We start from the raw sequence: 27025 nt of genomic DNA on the forward strand, positions 1-27025 counted from the left end.
AATCTTTTCTTCCGAGCGGGCAGGTACTCGCTAAGGACAATACTCGCTCGAGTAATTGCCCTTAGCGAATATGTTCGCTCATCTCTAGTAAGCGCCTTTAACATTAAAGCCTAAAACCTTAATAAGTTCAGTCTTGGTATACTTTAAAGAGTTAATAACCTTTCTTAGACTATTTAACCTTTTGAATGCTGGAGAGTAGTATAGCAATGTTGAGACTCATTGCCTTTTTCAATGAGTGGTAGCAGCTTGTACCTGGGGTGGAGAGTAGTATAGCAATGTTGAGACTCATTGCCTTTTTCAATGAGTGGTAGCAGCTTGTACCTGGGGTGTGCGGGATAAGTTGTGGTGTGATTTATGCTGAGTTTTCAATCCGAGTAAAAAGGTGAGTGCAAGATTGAGTGAATGTAAAGAGATAATCGTCTTGCAGTAATACCCCCATCACATGGGGAAATATTGCGTGACATGATGTATCACAGCAAGAGGAATTGGGAAAAGGACAGGTATGAACGGCTTTTGAGAAATAAAATAAGAATTTCAAGGCACACATTAAGGCAGAAATTTGCTACATAAATTCAGTTATGAAAACCAGAAATAACTAAGAACCCTACTGGGAGGAAACTTATGGCACTTGCCTGCAAGAATTAATCAGCATTGTTCAGAAAGTATACATGAGTACAATGTGAAAAGTAGGCATGGAGCAAACCATTGTGCATACAGGCTTTAGACTGGAAGGTAAAATTATACTGGATACATTTATGGAGTGCTATGTGACTTGGTGGCCTTTCTTGAAAACATAGAGCTTATATCAGTCAATGGTTAATCAGTTAATGTATAACAATCAGTGTATAACTGATTGTACAACTTAATAGTCATTACCAGTATAAGTTTACAAATTGCAGTAAAATTTTCTGTGAACCTCAATAATTCCATCTGGGAAGGAAAGCTGCTGAAAGAAAGTGACTTTTCAACCATCATAAAAAATCGGAATTGCAGCCTGCATTGTAACATACAACAAGCAATTCTATATTTTTCTCTTATAAAGGTCATCCACAGTCTATGTCCTGTCAGTTGATGTCTGATGCCTGTTGTTTTGATACAACTTTAACAATAGTTTTGCCTGGTGACTTAAAATGTCTATAACGAACAGAATTGTTCTAAAGCACACAAGTATAATAGTAGCAACTTCAGTATTTTGTGCTTGCTGTAATCTGTGCAGCATAACATTGCATGTTCCATCTCACAGCATCACTACACGAAGCTCAGTGACAGCTTGTGTTTTTCAGAAGTAACAAATTGCCTGCCAGTATAGATCACAATAGATTGTGGTGTTAATATAACACTGAGCTGCCTATAAAGAAATAACTGTTGATATACTGGCCAGTATATTGGCGATAGAAAAAGCCTTAAAGTTCTTGCTAATCCTGTAGTCTTTGACCTGTATTATTAATGCATTTATAAATGTAATAAACCTTCTACCGTGTTTCCCCGAAAATAAGACAGTGTCTTATATTAATTTTGGTGCAAAAAAGTTTAACTTTTTTACATGTATAGCTGCCTGGACACTATTTAAATTGACTTTTTTAATTAACTGTTAGCATGACTTAATTTTGGAGTAGGGCTTCTATTTAAAGCATCCTCAAAAAGCCTGAAAAATCATTTTGCATCCTCAAAAATTTTGGAAAATCATGATATGTCTTATTTTCAGGGTATGTCTTATTTTCAGGGAAACTGGGTATGTAGATATAAACTTTGGGATATTAAAAAATGTTTGAATACATGGTATTCCTTTAACTGCAAAAACCGTGTTAATTCTGTATAATGTTCTCTATGTTGTCTGACCGGCTTCTAACAACCCCCCATCCCTCATGTAACACACAGAGCAGCCTTTTCCATTTCCGTGTTCCATTTATTTGGGACGACAGTCGGCTAAATGACTGCATTAGCACCGACGTCACCGCTAGGCTGATAGCTCTTGTGTAGAGAGTTTAGACAGGCAGATCCTCACTGGGTTTTCATTGGCTCCCTCCTCATCACTTTACATTCTATGTGAAACGCTGAGCGGTAAGCATTTACACTCAGCGAGAAGTCAGCGATCCAGCAATAATTTTTATACTGGTTGAAAGGGAGCAACCAGCGAACTTCAAACGATTAGTGCACAATGGCTGTGCATTTAGACACAATGATTATTGCAGAAATCTATTTGTTTCAACAAATTTTGCACGGTAATCATCCCATGTCTCCAGCACAACAGCATTAAAAAGTGATCCATTGATCCTTTTTGGTAACAGTGGGCTGAGTGATAAGGTAACTGTGTTAGGGTAGTTTTACATGGGACAAGTATCGCCCAAAAAATTACTCAAATGAACAAGTTTCACTGCTAGTTATCCTGCTTGTTCACAGTGAATGGAGATGGCTGACCAGAAGAGATCTCTGGAATTCTCTGCCATTATTCACTCAATGACTGTGTGAGAGCATGGGAGCAATAAGGCATTGAGATAACTGTCCAGTGCTTTAACACCAAAATGTCAGCGCTTGTAAAGACGAGCAGTGATGGTTGCCAGGTGTATGGCTAAAGGGAGAACTGAATGTCTGGTGTGCCAACAAGCCACTTTGCCCATTTTCAGAGTACAAGGCTAAAGCCCCATTTAGATGGGGCGACTGTCGGACAAATGATGCCTGATACTTGTCCCCGTATGTACTAGCTCATGTGCTGTTGCACAGGAGTGAGTATCATAGCTTCACAGCGGGGCGGCTGGAGGAGATTTTTCTCCTCGCTCTCCCCTGCCCCTCTCCATCCACTTAACACAACGGCCGTTCAGTACTGAATGGCTGCTGTTTACACTGAAGATTATCATTCAGGATTTTATGTAGCTTAACCTTTCATGCACTGCCAGTTTGAGTGATAAGGTGTTGCTGGCATTGCAGAACTTGTTAGAGGAAGGGCACACCTGAGCATGGACACATGGTCCAGCAAGTATGGCCAACGGGTGTTACATATCCTTAACAGCATATTGCGTCAATGTCCTGTAGGTGAGGCAAGACTTGTGGGGCATTCATTCATATATATTCCCTCTTCACCTTCTCCTCCTTCTCTTCCTCTACTTCTTCATACCGCCTTTCAACACCCTCCACATTGGCACAGATATCTATGTGTGACAAAACCTGTCCTCCATACAGTGCTGTATGTGGTAAAAGCCAACATGCTGTCCTAAAACTCATATGTCTAGGGCAGTGCAGCCGCATTACGGAAAAGCCTGTGATGGCTCTGCAGGCCCAGGTTGACACTTGGCTCACTTTGCACAATTTGAAGCTAGGTGTAGTCATGTATGACAATGGGGCCAACCTGCTGGCAGTCTCACATATGCACTTTGCATGGCTCATGTGATGAACCTGGTAGTGCAGTGCTTCCTAAACAATCACCCAGGTTTCCATCTGCTGCTGGAAAAAGTGTTCACATCTAGCCGACTCTCACCTGATGGAGGTGCAGCAACAGCTCCAGCAAAAATTTATGAAATTTTTTCTTAATACAAGCAGCACAGCTGCTTTTTAGGAAAATGTTTGTTAGCTCTACAGCTATTCCTTGGAGTAGACTTATGCTTGAGTGTTTTGCTTACCTTGCAGAATGTGTCCTCATAAAATGTACGACATTGCTTTTAAAACAAGCAGCACACCTGCTGCCTTGCATTGTGTAATTTTTGGTAGCTCTAGAGCTGTTCCTTGGAGTAGGCCTATGCTGGAGTGTTGTGGTTATCTAGCAGTATTTTCCTTGTAAAAAGTGTAACATTACACATGCTGTTTTTCTTGGCACAATTCCTGATCTGGGAGACCCTTTGTGGGCCTTCTTTTGTTTTCAATATCCCCTGTGTGCTATGATTGACCCCTATACCATTGACTTTCGCTGTCAATAGAGAATGGGACAATATGGCTGCAGTCCAAGATCCCTGGGGCCAACGATACATAAGTACTGCTGGATTTGTTGTTATCTCACAGTTGCACCTTATGTTCAATTTTTAAAAAGTGACCAGACACCCCCTATAAACCTCATTGCAAAAATGACTGTGCCCAAAATATATGTATTTAAAGGGGTTCTGTGATTTTAAAAAAATCTATCCTCTCCTATTTCTCTACCCCCCCCCCCCCACACACACACACACACATCCAGTCTACTTACCACATCTTCTCCTGGCTGAGCTTCTGCAGTGCCCGAGGTCACCTCACCACATGCTGTCTTGTTATTAAGGCTGCATTTCTCACATTCCTTCCGGCCTGGTCAGTGAAGGTCAGGTCCCTGTGCTGTAGCGTTCACTGCCTATGAAGGAATTGTAATCTATTTCAGAGTCAGCTTGCGTGAGCAATCTCTGGAGCAGATAGGCAGTCCCCATTGTGGCCTGTGAGCTGTGACGTACATTGCCGGGAAGGCCGAAGACTGCCTGTGAATGTACGTAACCTAACAGGAAGGAGAGGAATCAGCCAGCTGAAGGTGCAGTGACGTTCCCCCTTGCAGCAGACAGCAGAAGATGGGGCAGGTAAAGATTTGTTAAGTAGACTGACAGGGGAGTAATAGGTAAGTATAGAATTTTTCTTTTTTAATGACAACCCCTTTAAGTGAAAAAATGCCCCAAAGTTGTTCATAACCCTTAAGATTAGATAACTTGTCACAGAAGGTTATCACATTTAAGTTAAACTTTGCTACATGTGTGTAGGTATATCCCAGACAGAGCAAAAAGTTTTTATTTTGACCTATCCCAATGTTTTTGCTTATATATTGATTGATCTTTTCTAAAAAAAAAATGTAAAAAAAAGTTTAAATACTTAAGGCTGGTAATATTTATCGAAGTTATTCATTTTAATCTCAAGTGGAGTTCAACATCTTCCATTACAAGGAGGAGGAAATTTTAATAATATATCTATTAAATGCTGTCAGCATTGAATCAAGACTGTCATTCGAACTTTGCAATAGTTCACAGCAGTTCAAAATGACAAATCTGTAAGGACGCTAAGATAAATTTACTATACCCTGGTGTAAACAACCAAAACAAACAAAGCAATCCCTTCATTTCTGTGCATGACATATTGTTGGAGAACTGCTGGTCTAGACAGCATAATCAATGCATATGACTTAGCTGAAAAACTTTTAAGTCCGAAATTCCAAATGAAAAATGTGATGTGTAACTAAATCAACTTGCAGACAGAAAGAGCTGTATTTTGCTCGTCTGTGGCAAGACCCTCCTCGAAGTGAAATGCTTTCATCAATTCTCCATAGGATAGCATGTCAAACTACTGTGTCCACTCAGCACTGATATAACAAATTACTTCCCAAGACAATGCAATAGTTACTTGTCTGGAAAGTGATTTAGATTCCCTTTCATTGACATCTGAAAATATAGTACATTAGTTACAGTCCCAAAAAGAATCTAAACAGAATAACGTGTTGATTTATTAACAGCTAGTGTATCTTTGTCCATTGCTGTAATATTAGATACAGTGTGTGTGTTTGTGCGATATACATGGGTATATATGTATAGATGGTATCATAGTTAAACTTGACACTTTAACAAATGAAATAAACGGACACTTTCTCTAGGCATTTCAATAGCTTTTCAATGCATAAATGTATATTACAGTAAATGCCCACTTTATTCGAAATATAAAGTGACTTAAGAATGCAGCATAAACTCAAGTCAGTAAGTTTTCTGTAAATCAATTTTTGTGTGATTCTGCATCAAATATCGAATGATCTAGGCAACTTTGAACAAGATATGGTGATGGATGCTAGACTAGACAGGGGCAAGTGTTCCAAAAACTGCCAACTTAATTGCATTTTCTCATACAATGATGCCAACCATATACTGATAATGGTATGAAAAAGGAAAAACATCCAGCAAAATGGGACCAGTGGACATAAACAACTCATTAACAAAGGGTCAGAGGAGGATGTCAAAAATGGTTCTAATATGAGGTATGCAGTCAGACAACATAAAACAAAATATGGCACTGGTGCTCAAATGAACATGGCTAAAAGCACGACTCTTCTTTCCTTAGGGGTCCTTCACACTGGTGAGTAAATCGGATGATTTTCTCACGATGCAAGAGCGAGTGAAAACGCATGATTATGAAACCAATAATTTTCAATCGTTTCATTCACATTTGCTATGTTTTTACCCCTGTGATGTTGCGTGAAAAAAAAATTGCAGCATCTCCTTTCTTTTTGCCATATCGCCCATTGTTTTCAATGGGGCCGGTGAAAGCAGCCATTGAAAACAGTGAGAGAACATCATGATCCCCTGCTGCAGCTGTAACAGCCCTGCACGGATGCGAGTCTGTCGCATTCAGGGGTTTCCACATGTTTTCAGTGGGGCCGGCGGCAGCACTGGCTTCGTTGAAAATAATGGAAGAATATTGCGATCCCCTGCTGCAGCTGTAACAGCCCTGCACGGATGCGAGTCTGTCGCATTCAGGGGTTTCCACATGTTTTCAGTGGGGCCGGCGGCAGCACTGGCTTCGTTGAAAATAATGGAAGAATATTGTGATTCCATGCAGCGGCTGTGACAGCCGCGGTGGTGGTGAAAGGATCCCCTGCAGCAATGCAAAGCTGTTTTCTCATGAAAAGGCCTCACATGCAGGGGTTTTCAGAAGGATTGCAAGGGTGATATCGGGCCATGATTTACAACCCGATATTGCTCTCTCTAGTGTGCAAAAGCCCTTAGTAGGGAAGCACTAGAACTGCAGGTAACCAGTTTAAGTGCCATTGCTGTCTAAGGATATATGTTTTTGCTCTGGGTCCTCTGATATGTGCAGATGAAAGAATTACTGTGATTCTGAAGGCCAAAGGAGGTCCAAACTGCCTATTTTCTCATAAGTAACTATTTTATGTTTATAGTCTGGTTTAGGTTAGGAAAAAGCTTTCTGCAACCCCATAGGGACTCCATGTGCTGCTGTGTGGTGCCTAAGTGAGTAACAGTATTTCCTCTTAGAAGCAACACTTTGAGGGATGAATATTCCCCTCGTCTGTCTTATGTTGATGCATACTAAAATATATTTGTTCATAAGTGCCATATGAATTCATGAGAAAAAAATACTAATTAAATTGGAAGAATGTGGAGGTATATTATGGGACAATGGAAGGCTATGTTATAAAAATGGGCTTTATACATCATATCTATAGTAAAGCAGTGTGCATGGATCCTTAACTTTAACTGAACCTAAAAGAATATACAGATGTAACAATTGTTAACTTAACTATCACATTGTGATAACTTACATTGTGGTAATTTACTGCATTGTAGTACTTTGTAGTTAACTTATCAGAAGACGTTGAAGGGGTTATCCAGGGTTTGAAAAACATGTCTGCTTTTTTCCAAACAGAGCACCACCTTTGTCCTTGAATTATTTCTGGTGTTTCACGTCAGTTCCCATTCATTTCAATGGAGCTGAGCTGCAATACCACACACAACCACAAGGGTGGCGCTGTATTTGGAAGAAGTCAGCCATGATTTTCTAACCCTGGACAACCCCTTTAAGATTTTATAATAAGTCAACTATTAGGTACTACAATGCAGTAAATTGAGTTGTCACAATGTGCCAGTAATGTTAACAATTGCTACGTCTGTATATTGTTGTACAAGGGAGTTATATAAATAACTACTGTCTATTACATAAAGCTCATGATTACATTAAAATCAACATCAACAACTTTGAATCAAGACTGAATTTAATATGAAACCATGCTTAGCTACTAAATTCAGTAGTCTGAAGTTCCCTTGACTTTTTTTGTGCTGAACTGTACAGATGGTTATTATGTCTCAGTCAATGTTCGAAAAGGACATGTTCTAATATTGTTGTACACAATACAGTATTGATCTTCTTAGAGTACCACATTATCTGTTTAGTTCTGCCACATTTCTCAAATAAACTTACACACTAGTGAGGCCCTCTTTATTTCATTTGTGCATGTAATAATTTAAACCAATGATATGCTCTTATATCATCTTAAATAAATCAGAAGTTAAACAATAAAATATAATAATTACATTTTTTTGTTATACTTATCTATTTGCTTACAGCAGCCATTTTTTAAAGAAAAAACAGCTATGCCCATATTGATTGTCACTTTTGAGTCTGCTTCTCAGTAACTGATGAAGAAACTGCCACTATGGCATTGGTATAGCATGCTGAGAAACTGAAAATTTGTTTCCAGTTTTAGAGAAACTCATTTTGATTGATATATAGTAGTTTCTTACATTTCGGGTAGTAATCCTCTTTAAATAGATGACAAGACCAGCCCTGTTAAAATATAACAAACCAAAAACAGGCAGGTTAGAGGCTATTGGGATGGCATTGACTAAAGTGAGCCAAGGACACCATCAAGTAACAAATGAAAAAGTATGCTCAGTAATACAGAACAATAAAACAGTTTAGAATAAATGACTGTCTCATTATCAATGCTAAACCTTTTAGAAACTATGTTTTGTTTTCCAATTTTGTATAGTTTTTCTATCTTTTCTCATTTTAATCCCATGGATTTAAAAATGATTAGAAATACTTTTTTGTACATCATAAATTATTCAATTCGTAATCCAAAGTATATGTTTCATAATGCTGCCCATCTTAAGTTTTCATTAACACACGGTATATTACGCCATTTTGATAAATAATTTTCACACGATAGTTTATTAATTAGTGTAATTTGTTCTTAATCCCTACTTGATAAAAAACAACTACTGAAATAATTATATTTACTTGTGGATATTTTTGAGGGATAAAGAATGTGCATACAACTAGAAAATCTTAATTAAAATGCATCCTATCTGCTTAGCAGAATGAAGAGGTAAGGGAATCGTGACGGAAATTCTAAATGCCTCAAGAATATTAAAAGATAATAGAAAGATGAAGACTAAATGAGAGGTCACATACTGAGGATGTAAAATAATAGACTAGGGGAAAATTCACATAAATCCTCCTTCATGTAAAAGATGCAGCATTGAATAGTCTCCTAGGACAGCCTAACACATTAAGAGAAATCAAAGATAATAGATGCAAACTTATTACAGGCAGGGAAATCTGAAATACAAATAGAGTTCATGCGTACTCTGAATTTCTAACCACAAAATACTATGTACCCATTATGTTAAACCACAGATCTTATTACTTTTCTAAGTAAAGGCAAACAGTTACAATGGAATACATGGCACAGGTAGAGATTGTTCTAACTACTATAACTTCTATATTAACTGAAACTGTAAAGTAAAGTGGATTTGCTAGATTAATCTCTTATCCACAGGACACAGACCAATACTGAGAACGAGAGTCTCAAAGGCACTTGTATGAATAGAGCAGTGGTTGAGTACGTGCACCACTGCTCCATTCATTTTAATGGAACTGCCATAAGTAGCTGAGTTCATGCATTCAGCTAGCTCCAGCAATCCTGCTGAAATGCTTGGTTGTCACTCCATTCATGTGGATACTGTTATGACCCCTTGTTCTCAGGATCAGTAAGGGCTTTCCGCAATCGGACCCACACTAATCTGAAAGTTTCTCTATGCCATGAATAGGAGATAATTTTTAATTCTGGAACAAACCTGTTTAACTTGCATTGTATACATGTACTATATGTGCTGTTGAGTATTAAAAAAGTAAATGCAATGATATTAAGTCATGGTAATGTAATGGTGATTTGTCTACTTTATTCCAGCAACAGCAAAATACCTGTCCATGGTGACATGTCAGTGCAGTGTAAAACCATGATTCCCTGCATGGGCATCACAAAAGAGAACAAATGCAAACTAAACAGAAATAGAACTTGAAATTTTTTGCCTAACCAAGCACAGACTAAGCAGTCCCTGCCTAAAAGTAGGGTGATCGTCCTGACAAGGATGGCCCAATAGTCTGAACTTAAAGGACCTAGTCTATCCCTGAATGGTAAATATAAACAGGACTAGGTAATCAACAGGAGACAATGAGGCACAGACATACAAGAACAATATAGACATAAGATAACGGATAGGACAAGACCCAGGCGTCGACATAGCAATAGACACAGGGGAACAAAGTGAATGAGGCTTGGGTGTCAGCCCACCAATAGATGGGTAGGACAAACAGAATAAGAACCAAGAGTCTGACAACAAGTTCCGATGGGTGGTACAGAGAGACTCAAAGAAGACCAAAAGAAAGATAAATTGACAAAGTAACAGACTGACAGACCAACTGACGGAGCTCGGCATTGCATGCATGCAACAACAACATAGTAGACAGACAAAATAGCATCTGTACAAGAATCAAACATACAAAAATTGACAGCTCTCCCAAAATTCAAAAACAATGTAGAAACAGGCTCACATGGTGTGGTGGGGTCGCTACTGAAACTGGACTACACTATCACACCTGAAAGCCCTTGTGATGGTAAATATATACCACAATAGGTTAAAGTAGATCCCTGTCTAGTACAGATATCCAGAATGGAGAGCGACAATCACAACCAGGGTCAGGATATACAAGGAAAGAACAAAAGGGTAGATGGCTCTCAGAGATTATCCTTTAGAAACAGTTTCGGGTGTGTTCAAACAAAAATAAGAAACAAACGATTTCACCAGGGTGGTACGTGGGGCCTGGTGTGGCAACCACCAAACCCCTGTAATCCAGAAAAGTTTATATGCTAAACGCAGATGAACCAGAGTACAAGAACAAGCAGCCAAGTGTCTCTTCCAAAATTTATTGACTAGATCGACAGAAGTACAGTATCAGAGCATGCACTACAGGGAATGATGTAGTGGGAAAGAGAAGAGGGGAACCTTGAGGTTTACCTTGAGCCTATACAAAGAACCTCTAAAGTGACAAGACAGAGATTCCTGATTGTGAATGGCACTCTGTAGCACTTCTCTTCTTCATTCTTGAGAACAACTGGAACTCAGATGGAATTATGAGTGGCTGGCTGGACTAAGACCAAATGTAGACAAAACAGACAGACGGAAAGTCCATACTATCAGCCAAGTCACACCATGACACATGGGTTGTCTGGTATTACAGCTCAGCTGTGTTGCTGTAAATAGAGCTGAGCTGCAATACCATACACAACCCATGAACATGTGTGGCATTGTTTTCTGAAGAAAGTAGCCTTTGGGTATATGCAAGTGTAAATGTGCACCAAAATTCATAATGCAGTCTGCACATTGAGGATTTTGTTTGTGATTTTCACTAACTGCATTGCAATTAATGGGGGGGAAATCTGCAACTGCTAGCGTCGGTTGTGGTTATGGAAATGCACATGACTACATTCTGCTGTGGATTTTTCTCCTCTGTAAGTGAATGGAGTTTTTAAAACGCCATCCACATATATTGTGTTGTACTTTGTTGAAGAATTTTGGCGAACTATCGGCAACCAAAATTTTCCAACAATTTCGGGATGTGTCAACATAAGATTTTTTTTTCTAATCCCTCATATCCCCTTAGATCTCAGTTAGATGAGCATTTTTTGGTCGCGCAAAAAGATCACCCCTCACTTGTGGAAAAGATTGTGTGAACGGGTAAATTCCAGCTATTTTAAGTAGCCCACTAAGATGATCTGAGGTGTGTGGTGCGTGTTTTCCAGCTCCCATAGGAGTCTATGGAAAGCACACGTCAAAGCTAGGTCCTATCTTTGCGCGCACCACGGACCTTAGGGTGCATTCACACGACCGTATATTGGCTGGATTTTCACGCCCAGCCGATATACGGCGTCTCTCTCTGCAGGGGGAGGAGGCTGGAAGAGTCGGGAGCAGTGCTCTGAGCTCCCGCCCCCTCTCTGCCTCCTCTCCGCCCCTCTGCACTATTTGCAATGAGAGGAGGCGGAATGGGGTGGGGCTAAGTTCTGGGAAGATACGGCATCTGAGAGATGCCATATATCGGCTGGGCGTGAAAACCCAGCTGATATACGGTCGTGTGAATGCACCCTTAGATGCGAGTTGCACTTGCATGTCCTATCTTTGGCAGGTGCGAGTATTTTCCGCATCTAAAATCCATTCATGTGAATGATTCTATAGGAACCCATTGTTTTTTTTAGAAGCACTCTTTTCAAGTGCCTATTCATGCACGGAAAAAAATGCTCGTGTGACGAGGCCTTAATGTAGCACCTGCACTGCAACAATACTGACTAAAACAGATGTAATTTAATACAGTATGTGTCATTTAAAATCTAGACAAATTCATTGATAACTGAAGGTACTGAATACTTTTGCAAGGCACTGTACGTATGTATTATCCAGTTCTAAAATACTTTTTTCCCCTTAAAACACAATTTCTACATAGCAAAACAAAAAAATGTGTGTACGTTCCTGGCTGTCTAATCAAGATTTTTGCCTGCATATAATTGAATACACCACCACAGGTGCTGTAGATCTAAAGATAAGTATACATCTAGCGGCGAAGAAACTTGGTGCCAGCTTACTTGTGAATGATTGGGTTGTAATGGTTTATGATTATCTAATCAGATGCAGCTGCTTTTTCTGACACTGTTTCTGTGTTAATATGCAGCACTACATGAATTCATTTCTAAATATCACAGACGCTTATGGTCGAACTGCATCTGTTTCTAAGATTTTTTTAAAGAAATATATATTAATATAAATTCAACTCACATGGTACATACTTCAGTAAAATCTGTTTGGTTACTTGTTTCTATTTTTTAACCACAAACTTCTCAGTACTATGAACTTGTGTATGCCTCTAATCTAGATCTACTTATTTAAAAATCATATCCTAATATGATCACAATCTAGCTGCTATGTTTTAATCTCAAGACCACTTTTTGTAGTTGATCTATTCTATTTTAACCCATTTACGACCAAGCACTGTAAATATATGGCACTTGGTCCCGGGCTTAAAGCCCAGCGTATGTAAAATTACGGTGGTAATTAAAGTCTCCTGGCTCTGTAATCAATCAGCAGCAGGACGGGTTGTCTGCTGTTAGTAACAGCTGATAACCCGGAATTGAAGGCAGGAGGGGTTTTTAACCCTTTCTGGAAGGCAGGAGGGGTTTTAACCCTTTCTGCCTTTTCCTTCCTCAATTACACAGTGCACAATGAGTGCTGTGTAGTCAAAAGTGAAAGTGGAAGTGTAACGCCCACTACGGGAGCCTGGGGGTCACGTGACCGCTGTGATTCCCTACTACAGCAGAGCTACAGGGTCGTAGTAGATCCAGATCAGCTCTGCCCATGACTACTGTCATTACAGGGAATGTTTTCTCTTATAACTATGGCTCCTATGGATGCACAGTGGGAAAGTGTAAAAAAAAAACCAAAAAAACATGTGAATGTCCCCTAGAGGTCTTATATGACGTCATGGGGAACATAGACGCCAACCAAAACCGTCGCTATATGCTCCCAGTAACCCCAAACCATACATATTATATAACAAAGTGTTCAAAACAAAATGAGGAACCCGATACCATACTTTATTTTAGCGTAATTATACTAATTAAAAAAAAAAATACCTAGAAATGTTAAAAAAAATCATTTTTTTAAAGATTTTTTACCCCCAATAAAACTAAAAAACGGAAAAAGATATAAAAAAATAGCCCTATATGTCATGAAAAAAAATGCAGCAAAAATAATTTTGGTTGCCAAAGAAAAGAAAAAGGGTGGTAAAACTACCACATGGCTAAAATCCCTAAAATTGTGTGATAGGAGCTGTGTGATCATCTTCAAAAACTGTGAGAGGAGCGTCTGTGTCCCCCTCTAAGAAGTTTCTGTGGTCTAGGCAATAAAAGATTGCTTATCATTCATCATTTAGGCAGGCATAAAAAAAAAAAAAAAACAGCGATCTGCCTGTGTAACAGGCAGTCATTCTCTTATGAACGGCTACCTGTTTACTATGAATAGTGGCGGACATCCAGAAGCTATCTCCGGCCGACTCTGTCCCCGTTCTTTAAATGATTATCACACCTGTGTGAAAGGACTGTCTAAAAAGATGTTGGCTTTTTGGCTCATTATCAATGCTTAATGTTATGTCTTTCTCTGTTTTTTTTGTCACTGCTTGACTGGTTGTATCTTGCTTAATACATGAGGTTTCAACATTACTGTGATTCAGTACTGCTTTGATCCAGGAGTATAGCTCAAGGCTCATGAGCCCCCCCCCCCCCCCCCAACTTATCTTAACCCCTTTACACAAAGGTGTAATTTGAAGCTCCTGGGCCCCAATGCAAAACCTATAACAGGGCCCCCAACTATAATGCTTTTTTTCCTAATACAGGGCTCCCTATCTTGAGAAGAGAGGCCTTGGGGGCCCCTAAGGCTCCTGCGCTCAGGTGCATCTGCAATCCCACTAGTTACGTCAGTGCTTTGATCTGATGAAGGACGAACATCTTTCTAGTGCATGTTCTGCAAAATTTTAGGCGAACCTGAGGATAGACAGCTCTGCAGGGAGGATTTGATGGTGGCACACATAGCAAAGGAAGAATAATATAGATAGATAGATATAGATAAATAGATAGATAGATATAGATAAATAGATAGATATAGATAAATAGATAGATATAGATAGATATTAGAGATGAGCGAACGTACTCGGTAAGGGCGATTTCGCAATCGAGCACCGCGATTTTCGAGTACTTCACTACTCGGGTGAAAAGTACTCGGGTGCGCTGTGGGTGAGCGGGGGGTTGCAGCGGGGAGTGGGGGGGAGAGGGAGAGAGAGAGGGCTCCCCACTCCCCTCTGCAACCCCCCGCCCCACAGCGCACCCGAGTACTTTTCACCCGAGTAGTGAAATACTCGAAAATCGCGGTGCTCGATTGTGAAATCGCCCTTACCGAGTACGTTCGCTCATCTCTAATAGAGATAGATAGATAGATAGATAGATAGATAGATAGATAAAAATATATATCAACTATGATATATCATGGTTGATCTGAAAACCTTTCTGGATTTTCAGTAAATATGTGCAGTAATTCGTAAGGTATAAAAACATTTGACAGCATCCTCCTGACAGAAGTCTGAAATATGCAGTAACATCTGTACACGGGAAGGGTTTTGTCAGGGGATTCGGGACTGTTCTATTTGACCTTGCTAGTAATGTAACACAAGCATGACACCAGCCGTCCTTATTTCCAACCTGGCTTTTTACTGTGCATTGCAGATATAATAGTGAATTCCTCCTAGAGCAAAGGGTTACCAAGATTTTTCTCTTCCTCTGCCCTCTCTTCCCCTTTCCTGTTTGTTTTATCCTGAAGTCTCACTTGGGTAATGTTACCTATTCTTTCTCAGCTTGTTGCCTTTTCATGATCTTATCTTGATGTGTTCCTCATGAGATATTTCATCTTAACACAATATAAGTAAACAGTTTGCTTTCTATAAACCAGGGTAGCGCTGGAAACACTTCAGCTTTCTACAAGATATAAAAAATCCAACTGAATTTCATCTAGATTTTGTTAGATTTAATGATTTATACTTAAAGTGACCCTCCAGGCCTGAAGAAACAAAGATGGCTGCATGGCTTCTCTGACTACTACCTGATGCACATTGTGATTGGCCAGTGCTGGTTGACTGGTCAGCACAGCTCATGTGGACAGAACAGGTTAAAGGGGTTGTCCCGCGCCGAAACGGGTTTTTTGTTTTTTTCAATAGGCCCCCCCGTTCGGCGCGAGACAAACCCAATGCATGTGTTAAAAAAAAAAAACGTTTAGTACTTACCCGAATCCCCGCGCTGCGGCGACTTCTTCCTTACCTTAGCAAGATGGCCGCCGGTATCTTCACCCACGATGCACCGCGGGTCTTCTCCCATGGTGCACCGTGGGCTCTGTGCGGTCCATTGCCGATTCCAGCCTCCTGATTGGCTGGAATCGGCACACGTGACGGGGCGGAGCTACGAGGACCAGCTCTCCGGCACGAGCGGCCCCATTCACCAGGGAGAAGACCGGACTGAGCAAGCGCGTCTAATCGGGCGATTAGGCGCTGAAATTAGACGGCACCATGGAGACGAGGACGCTAGCAACGGAACAGGTAAGTGAATAACTTCTGTATGGCTCATAATTAATGCACGATGTACATTACAAAGTGCATTAATATGGCCATACAGAAGTGTATAACCCCACTTGCTTTCGCGGGACAACCCCTTTAATCAAAGCTGGAGTAGTTGTTTAGACTAATGATGTATACTATGCACAATGTGCATCGGGTAGTCAGAGAAACGGTGCAGACATCTTTGTTTCTCCAGGTCTGTGGGGGGTTGCTTTAAAGGGAATCTGTCAAGTCCCTAATGCTGTCCTGACTGCCGTCAGCACAATGGAGTGACGAGCATGCTGATTTCAGTGGTCTGTCAATTATAACGATCGGTGCAGAAGTTATTTGCTACTTATGTTTCTAAGTTTATAGCACCTGGCAGAGATGAGTCAAGTGAGATTTATTAATCCCTTGAGGACATGGCCTATTTTGGTTATAAGGGTGCAACGTTTTTTGGTTTTTTTTTGGAGGACAGGGAGAGAAAACACAATTCTATTTTTTTACAACATTAATCATGCAGCATAAATAACATGATAATTTTATTCCGTGGGCTGATAAGACTATGATGATTCAAAAATTATTTTCTTTTTTAGGCTGAATGCCCACAGACGGATTATCGCTGTGGAATTCGCAGTCAGACAACCCCCATGAATTCCGCAGCAATGTCCGTCCATAGACATGCTGTGTTATATGATTCTCTCCTGCCCACGAACACAAATCAACTGCGATTTTTGCTTGCGGGGCAGAATCATACCATGCTCTATTCTGTGCGGAAAATCCCACAGACGGCTTCCATTGCAGTCAATGGAAGCCATCCATCCTGCGATACTTCCACAAGTGAGCACTGTGAGACACTGGCAGCGGATCCGGAGAGGTGAGTATAGGGTATCTGGGGGGTGCCGGGTCTGATTCTGCTGCGATATTTCACAAGCAGAATCTGACCCGTCCGTGGGCATGAGGCCTTAGGTTTTTCGACTTTTGCACAATGAAAACCCTTTTTAAAAAAAAATTATAATTTTTTTTACATTATTACATTTAAAAGTCCCATAACCTTTTCATTTTTCCATGGATGGAGCTCTGTGAGAGCTTGTTTTTGCATGATGAGCTGTAGTTTTTATTTGTACCATTTTGTGGGTAAATACAGCTTTTTTACAACTTTTATTGTGTTTTCTGTAGGGCAAAATGAACAATATAAGCATTTTGCTTTCGTTTTTATGGGAATGTTTTTTTACGGTTTCTACCATGCAGGATAAATAGTGCGCTCAATTTATTGTACAGGTTGTTACAGATATGATGATACCAAATATGTGAGATTTTTAAAAATGTTTATTTTTTTAAACAAACGGGAAAATGTGCCAAAAAAGAGGGGTGGTTTGCATGTCTGGTTTTTTTTTACACCTTTTTTTCCCATTTTAATGTCACTATGATAATGCATTGCAGTTCTTCTGTACTGGAATGCCTTATCTCTTAAAATAGCAATCATAGGCTATGGCAGCCCAGCCCAGTGTCTGGCATTCAGTTGCCATGGCAACCCATCAGCCCTCTGCGATTACTTTTAAACCATTTACATGCCGCAATGTCTATGCGATCATGGCATGTAGCGGCTTAACAGCGGGGATCGCTGTCCTCATCAAACCCCGCTGTTGCAGCGTGAGGCCAGCTATCAGCCACAGCCAGTTTCTGATGCGAGATGGGCAGGGATTCTGAGCCCGCACCATCCACAGGATGTAAGTTTATGCCCTGTCGTGTTAACTACCACCCTGCCAGGATGTAAACTTATGTCCTGTGGCATTAAGGAGTCAATATTCAGTGTTGCGCACAGCCAAACTTTATTTTCAAACATCGACAAATGCAGATTTCAAAGCATATTCCGTGCATGTCTACGGTGTAAATGTTTCAAACTCTACAACAAAAGTGTATTTGCTGATTTTGATGCAGTTTTTATGTTCTCCATTGATCTCTTTGGCAAGAATCTGCTGCATTTCCGTGCAGTTTCTGCAGCATAAATAGACAAGCTGCAAATTCCTAATCCGCAGAATTAAAAAAAAATCTTGATTGATTGCAGCAGAAAACATTCACTACGTGTGAAGGAGATTTGTGAAATCTCATTCATTTGATTAGTACTGCAAACTCAGTACAATTTTGCGCTCATGCACGCACAATGTTCCTGCTGATGCAAGGCATTTTTGTGTCAAAGCGCCTCCCATCACTTCAGTACACTAGAAACCTTGCATCTTACCCACGTTCATATTCCACGCCGTGCGATGTATTCTCCAGCCTGGTTGAAAACCATGGGCAATATGTTTCGAGGGAACACCCAAAGATAGGGCATGCCATAGTTTTTGCCTGCACCGTGATGTGAGAAAAAAATCGGTCATGTATATGACCCCTTTCAAAAGAATTGGGTTCATATTGGTGCGAGATTTGTGTGTCTCACAATGCACAAATCTCGCATGATTTTCTGGGGCCGTTTGACAGCGATAAAACACTGGCTGAAAATCTCGACCATCTAACGCATTAGATTCCAATGCATCCGTTCAAATGGGCAATTTTCTGGTGCATAAAATCGGCTGTCCAGAAAGATAGGGCATGCGATCCGCATTCCAGACAGCCGCTTTTGCAGGAATATGCCATCCGCTCACATAGATTCCTATGAAAGCCTACCAGAGCTGTCAGAAAAGGGAAGGCGGAGGGAGTTTAGCAGCTGCTCCACCTCCCCTTGATGGCAACTCCCATAGGCTGGGGTGGAGAGTGGGAGAGAGTTTAGCGCACTAGCTCTGCCAAGCTCCCACCCCTTCCCTTTGCCTTTCGCTCATGCGATTCCCGGCTGTGATGCAGATGGCCGAAAATTGCAGAGCCCCCTACTGTACTTATGGAGACACCTGTCAATTAGCCGCAAGAGGGCAGGGGAAGCGGTGAACATATAAATATTAATGAATCTCCTTGGACTCATCTCTGCCAGGCGAATCAGTATGTTCGTCACTATACTGTGCTGCCTGCAGCCTGACGGATTCCTGTTAAATATTTTTGACTATTTGGCTGTACTTAGGACAGTAATGCCATATACCATACGTGTGAGATTAGTATTAATTGATTTCTCACCCAGTTATATGTGTTTGCTGTGACCAAAATTCCTTTTGATTTTTTGATGACTAAAATTCCCTAAAAACTTTCATTGTTTTTGAACTGCACTTTTTTAAACAAAATGTCCTGTTCACAAAAATCACTATTATTTAGTAGCCTGAATGAGAGGCTTTTCATTATCTTCAACTCAGTGGTGTGTAGGAGCTCATTTATGGATATCCTTTGGTGCACTATGGAGGGATGCCGTTTCCTGTAGATCATCATTGTACTTAGGGATGCTGAGAGCAGTATATGAAGTAGAAGTATACTGATAAACACGCACATTCAACACAGAGAGAACATTAGCACAAACACAACCGTATGCCCCAGAACAAAGCAATTGGAATCCCTGTATGATACAAAATGCAAGCATTTAACATCCATGGTTGTATAATTGTGTCTGGGTGGGGAGTTTGGCATATTGCACTTTTTTACTCTGATACTTCAGTTGTATATGACAGCTGGCTGATATTGACATATATCCAGCACAGTATTATACCGTGGCAAACTGCATGCAATATACTCTTTGATCGAAAACATAGAGAAGCAGTATGTGACATACATATACAGTACTATGCAAAAGTTTTAGACAAGTGTGGAAAAAATGCTAAAAGGATACTTCCAAAAACAGAAGTGTTTATAGTTTATTATGTCAATTAACAAATGTAAAGTGAATAAACAAAAGAGGAATCTAAATCAAATCAATATTTAGTGTGACCTCCCTTTACCTTCAAAACAGCATCAATTCTTCTAAGTACACTTTCACACAGTTTTTGAAGAAAAGAAGGTTGTTCTAAACATCTTGGAGAACTAGCCACAGATCTTCTGTGGATGTAGGCTAGCTCAAATCCTTCTGTCTCAGTATTTATTGATCAGTATCTGGTATATAATGTATGCTTGAGAAAGGGGTTATATTGCTCCGAAACACTTCGTATCTGCTTCCTCACACCACTCTGTATGCTGCATATTGTCTTTTGTTTCAAATAAATCTCCTATTGGTATACCTCTTTTCAAGGCTTTGGTTTCCATTTAGGCGGGCCTCTGGGACATGAGACCCGCTTCTGAAGAAAATGTCTTACATTTCTAATCTCTCACCATTCTCTTATGAGCATGGGATTTTTTACTTTTATTGTTTTATGTAATCCCTGACAGACTCAATGTTGAGATCAGGGCTCTGTGGGGGCCATATCACTTGTTCTTATTTACCCTGAAGATTGTTCTTAATGACATTAGCTATATGTTTGGGGTTGTTGTCTTGTTTCAGCTTAAATTTGGAGCCAATCAGACACGTCCGCCATGGTACTGCATGATAGATAGGTATGTGCCTGTATTTCTCAGCATTGAGGACACCATTAATCCTGACCAAATCCCCAAGCCCATTTGCTGAAATACAGCCCCATAACATGCAAGGAACCTCCAGTGTGCTTCAATGTTGCCTGCAGACACCCATTATTGTACCGCTCTCCAGCCCTTCGGTGAACAAACTGTCTTCTGTTACAGCCAAATATTTTAATCCGTCATCACTTGTTCCAGAGCACCTGCTGCCATTTTGTGCACTCCATTTCCTATGTTTTTATGCATAGTTGAGTTGCTTAGCCTTGTTTCTTTATCAAAGGTATTGCTTTTTAGCCACAATTCCTCCATGAAGACCACTGGCCAGACTTCTCCAAATAGTACATGAGTGTACCCGGGTCCCACTGGTTTCTGCCAGTTCTGAGCTGATGGCTCTGCTGGACATCTTCTGATTTTGAAGCATGATGTGTCTTTCATCTGCTGTACTAAGTTTCCTTGGCTGACCACTGTGTCTACAGTCTTCAACATTGCCCACTTCTTTGTACTTCTTCAAAAGAGCTGCAGTGCTATTGGCTGTAAAATAGCTCTATTAAAAAAAATGTATTTGTAGTGTCACTTATAGTTGGCTTGTTTTCTTCTTTTTGAAGAAAAAATATTTTGCATACTGTCCTCCCAGGAAGCATTGTCCTAAAGACCCCATGCAAGCTGAATCTCTACAAGAATAAATACCTTTTGACAGTGTGATTGGCTGTAATTTCAAAGATAATTAGGCAGATGTATCTCTGTGATTTAAAAAAGTGGTGTAAGGCAATTATAGAGCTGTAAAATGGTTGTTCCACAAAAATATTGCTTATAGTTAATATAATCCATAACTATAAACATTTTTGTATTTACACTTATGAAAAAAATGTATATCCTCAAATATTCCAGAACAAAATGTTAGAATAACCTCTCCTGCTGTTTCTATAGTGTTCACCTCAGTAAATATTCAAAGGTGGTATAGAAACACACTCCTATTACTCAGTCGTCAATGTATACATACATTTCTAAAAGGAATAACCGAGGAATGACACAGTAGAGATTTCTACAAAAAAGATGCATCAGAATGATTATATTAAAAAGGTTGGCCCAGAGAACATTCACATAGCCTAAAACATACAGCCTGCAGTCATCTCAACTGTACCCACACCTTTACCATACAGCCTGCAGTCATCTCTCCTGTACCCATACCTAAACTATATAGCCGGCAGTCATCACACTTGTACCCACACCTTTACCATACAGCCTGCAGTCATCTCTCCTGTACCCATACCTAAACCATACAGCCTGCAGTCATCACACCTGTACCCATACCTAAAACATACAGCCTGCATCATTTCACCTATACCCATACCTAAACCATAAAGCTTGCATGTCATCTCACCTGTACCCATGTGTAAACCATACAGCCTGCAGTCATCTCATCTGTACCTATACCTAAACCATACAAGTTGTAGTCATCTATCTTATCACCTATAAGATTGCACTCGCACAGCGGTGTTTACCAATAAACAGTGTGCTCTCACCCCCATGATCATTGCAATGCCAATGGCTTTTTGACTGTAACACATATGTGGGTAAAGCAGAGAAAAAACTCTCACAGCCCTCCCCCCCCCCCCCCCCCGTTTCATTTAAGTTAAAGATTACTCTGGGGGTCTGGCTAGTACTATCCAAGTTGGATTCTAGCAAAATCACTCCTTGGGCATGAACTAGTAAAAGATCTCACTCAGTAACTGCTTATTGAGACCTAGCACTTTGACAATCACATGAGTTGCGTCTAGATATGCATATACCAAATTTAATTTCTTCCAAGTTTGGGGAGTATTTACCACCTATTGCTCTATTTAGAGAGGGTTCTGAGGGTTCCTGATGAATTGTTAGATCCAGGGAAACGCGTTGAACCAAGAACCAAGTAGTTTTGTAAATGAAATTTCCAGGATCATATTCTAGTTCTCTCAATGTGAATGAATGAGGGTATCCTGATTACTTCAATCCATTCACTTCCATTGTATTGACCTAACTATGTAATTAATAGACTGATCAGCTATTCTTAAATCAGATTCCTATATCTCTGACCAGTGCTATCACTACTATCTACAAAGAATCTGATCTACAGGACTTCGGGCGATTTCTGGATCACTGAAACAATAATCTACCATAGCTATTCTGATTACATCTGTGTTGTTCGTATGTCTAGAAACCCCCGCTCCAGCTCCTGAGGTTCCTCTTTCCACGAGTAGGCTTGCGGAGTTTCTCAATGTGTGTGTTGTTCCAGCCCTAATTTTAATATCTCTAATAAAATTTAGTTTTAACTGAGTCTATACTGTAAAGGACATTTAATCTTAGAAATAGACCCGTTTTCTGCCTCAGTGAAAATAATAATGTTAACACTGTTAGCTATGATCAGTTTCTGACTTTTAACTAGAATCATTAAAAGTTATATTTATCATTATCCTGCCAGTGATCCCTAACTAATACATTTAGCAGTTCTTTGTAAAGCAGGAGCAAGACCTTCTGCCTACACCCAAAAAACATATTAACAAGGTGTGTCTGTTATCTTGATGTGCCTCGGCCACTGCTACAAAGCTCCCAGAGTCCTTTGTCATAGCCTGCTACTTCCCTAGTCAGGAGCCATTTTGTAGCCTTCTCACTTGGCTGATAATCTACTTATCAACAGCCCAGAATCCAGGAAAAACTATTTGCCTGCTGGGCATTCCCCTGAAATCTGGCCTTTAGTCGCATAAAACCGACTCTCCAGGAGCCACTCTGCTACATTATATAATGGCTGGCAGTCAGACTGGCGGGACTCCCACAGATCACTAAAATGGGGGTCCAAAGCTTCTGTTATGTAGGTATTTAAATGGAGTGGTGGTCATATGTGCACTACTGCTTCATTTAATGTCTATGAGACTGATGGATATAGGCCTTAGATAAGTAATAAATGCTGTTCATTGGCCAATATCCTTAAGTGTTCACTAAAACACATGTGCTAGGAGAACTGACAAGTACTGTAAGTTTTGCATCTAAGCTTCTGCTTAATTGCTTGTGAACTATGCTTATAGGTAGGGCATTTAGACAAACTTACTATTTCAAATGCTACCAGTCTGGTCTGTATTTAATGGAGAATTCTGTTTTACTGGTAGATTCTTTGTTGATGTTTTCTAAAGCCAGGGAGTCAACGAATAAACATATGGCATTATATTTTCTGAGAAAATATAAAATTATTTCACATTTTTATAAAAGTAAAACATGTGAAAGGGAGGCAAAAAATAGATATTACTACCACTATGGGGAGCTTGCTGAAAATGATTTTACACAAGTAGATTGACCCAATGTTAGTTTAGCGAACATAAAATGTTTGGAAAAATGGTTGTAAGGCAAGGATTCGGCTTGAACTGTTTGCCGTCCATGGCTTGATCTTCCGCGTTTTGGGGACCTGGCAAGAGTCAAACTGGTAAGCACTTAATGTGAACATCTCTTAGCAACGCTTGACTCTTCCTAGCGGCGCTGTTGGCTGAGCACAATAGCACCACTAGACTTACCATAGGAACTTTGACCTTGCTTGACAGGTCAATCAATGTATCAAACTCAAATTTTATGATTTTATGGCGGTGGTGAGGATGTCAAATATCTAACACCAAAATAATACACCAAAGGTCACGCAAAGGGGTCAAAGTGTGGTGCAAGAAAAAGCCTGTAGGCTTTTTTTTATTAAATTCTAACTGATTGAGGGTAGTCCTAGCAGCAGAACCCATGTAATCAACTTGTGGTCAGGCAATCTGTTCTCGTCTAAATCATACAATCTTTAAGTATAGTTCTAACTTTCAATTGTATTAATAGATTGGTATGGAATCAATAATTAATTAAAGAAAAATAGGAATGAAATCTGAAGATTTCAATTAATTTTTACATGCGCCTTAATGTACTGTAAGTTAGAGAACAGACAGTTAAAAATACTATGTTACAAAATGTAAATAATTGTACTCTACTTATTACTTAGCTGGATTTGTATGATGACTCTATTTATCATTCATGATTGCAGTGAGTGTCTTGCATTGCAATTAATGTGCCACGTTGAAGAACATAATTAATGTTACAGTATTAAGATAATTACAATAACCTTGTTTTTCTAAAATTATTCCTTTAGGATTTTGGAGATGATGGATCCTTATATATTACCAAGGCTACCACAACCCACATGGGGAATTACAGCTGTCATGCTGATGGCTATGATAAGCTTTATCAAACGCATATCCTCCAAGTGAATGGTAAGCAAAGAAAAAATAAAGTATATCTAAGATTCTAAACAGCTTTCCATAAATCAATAGTACAAGTAAAGATGCTAAACTTTGTAATATATCTTATTACAGAAAAATGCCTTTTTTTCCTAATAGAATCCTCTTCTCCTACTTTCGCTTTGCACTATTCATTCACCCTGAATTAACTTATAATAGAGAAGAGATAAAGAGAGATGCTGTTTTCAGTAACTCTTCTTCTGTTTCACCCTAGTGCTGGATTCACAGCAACACTGCTCAGTACTACTGTATCATGTCATCCATTGACCCTTCTCTCTATGTGTTGTGTATAGGAGACATTATAGCCCACTTTTAAGTTTAGGAAAAACTGCCAATTAAGGGTGGAGCTTACAGAAGGGAAAACATTTAATAAATACAGGGTACCAGTCATCTAATGTCAGAAACAGGGTTTTTCCTCACAGACTTCTCATCACTTTCACATCTTCTTCTTCCTTCAATAGAGTTGCAGTTAGGGGTAAACCCTTCGGCTTCCAGTCTGTTTTTGTGAACTACCAGAAGCAAAACCACAACAGACTCTTTACTAGCATTTGCTCTGCCATATCTCTGTCATGTTACTATGAAATCACTAAAGGTCTACTTTTAAGACCAGGTCCACAAATAATGGACCAAATCTGCTTCAGAGATGTTAATGCTGTATTATTCATGCACACTAGCTATGGTTATTTTTTTCTATGTATCAGAGTTTGGCAGAAATGGTTGAATATGTTGGTAAATATTGTGTTTAATTCTGATGTAATGTATTTGCAGCATTTTTGTTATACGATAACTGATATAGTAATTGAGTACAGAGAGTTTAAAGTAAAATGCTTCCTTTTTTGAATTACTACACTTACATCTTCATTTATCAATCATTTTGTTACTAGCTTGACTTGCAAAAATCGTGAGGATGCTTTTAAAATTAGATGAATAGCTCACCTCTTCCAGGGTTTTTTTTAGAGGTTATTTGTTCTTTCTGAATACAATGAAACCATAAGCACATTGATTAAAAAGGGTCATATGTTAAGCTAAAAGCCTTGGTTGTGTCAAGCAGCAAACATGGCACATTATTTCTTATACACAAATACATTCAAAAAATTGAATACAGAACAAAAAGGTCAATATGTTAAGAGAATATTTAGTAGCAACAGCACGTATATGTAAAGACACAGCAGAAAATATAAAGATCTAAATTGCATAGAAATGACTAACAGTTAATGTAGAATATTCTGTTTATCTAATAATGCCACAACTCTAATCATTTGCATGTCTGACTGAAATGTAACTGCAACAAAATGATAACTCTGTAGGTGCCTGATTTTTTTCTTACAAAGACTGTAATTGCTGGGAATACAAAAAAGGACTATCCATTTACACAAAAAGTCAATCAATCCTTGACCATATCTGCCAAACTTCAATACCACTCTCCACAAATAGTCTTATGAAGTCTGTTACCCCCCTTTCCCAGCAATTTTATTAAAATTGTTGAGTATTTGTTGGCTTACTGAAAGTAAAGGTCCTTTTACAGGAGACGACTGACGGGCGCCTGATAACTATCGCAGTGACTATCGCTCCTGTGATTTTACACAGGAGCAATAGTCATTCTGTGAATGGAGGCAAAGCAGGCCAGAGATCTCTTCCTGCTGCCCACCTCCATTCACAGTAAACAGGCAGTCATTCAAAGATTGAGCGACTCCTGTTTACATAGCCTGACAGTCGCTTGGTTTTTAGGTTAGTCGAGAACCCAATGACTCGAACAAAAGAGCGATGTATTGCTCAGTGCCTGCCGGTGGCTGCTTGTACACAGGATAACTGTTGCCTGAATTTGTTGTTTACATCGATAATCGCCCCACGTAAGGTACCTTAAGTTCTGAGATAATAGTTATGTCTTTTGAATCCGTGTCTCTTCAGCTATCATCACATTATAGTACTTGTGAGGGGGATGGAGAGTTCATGATTGCCTTTAGTTTTCCTTTTACATACACATGTATCAAACTCATTAGCTGAACGTTAAGCTCATTAAATATTTTTCTCATACCTGTCAGTTTTTCAGCTGTCCTGTTCATATATGCTGTAATAAATGCTGACAGATGGTATAGAACAGTAGTTCAAATGAGAAAGATAATATACGCAGAAACAGATTCTCAGAAACACAGACAGAAGCGGGAGATGAAAAATCTTGACTAAACAGGTTAATAGATAATTCAAAAAGCTCATTATCAGAGCTCAAACACACTGCAGTCATAACATGCTATTGGTTCCTACTATACCTTCTTGTGCCTCTGTCCAGGGACAAGTGTAAGAAAAATCAT

At 39.6% G+C, this 27025-nt stretch overlaps 1 protein-coding gene across 1 annotated transcript in view; it reads left to right on the forward strand.

The window, feature by feature from the left end:
• Positions 1-27025, forward strand: part of FSTL5 (follistatin like 5) — a 597054-nt gene that overhangs the window by 462912 nt on the left and 107117 nt on the right. The window contains exon 8 of the mRNA XM_066574679.1: positions 24569-24689. Coding sequence (XP_066430776.1) covers positions 24569-24689 — 121 coding nt within the window. The remainder of the gene's footprint in view (positions 1-24568; positions 24690-27025) is intronic.

This window comes from Eleutherodactylus coqui, chromosome 7 (genome assembly GCF_035609145.1).
Source record: "Eleutherodactylus coqui strain aEleCoq1 chromosome 7, aEleCoq1.hap1, whole genome shotgun sequence".
In the NCBI taxonomy this organism is placed as follows: Eukaryota; Metazoa; Chordata; class Amphibia; order Anura; family Eleutherodactylidae; genus Eleutherodactylus; species Eleutherodactylus coqui.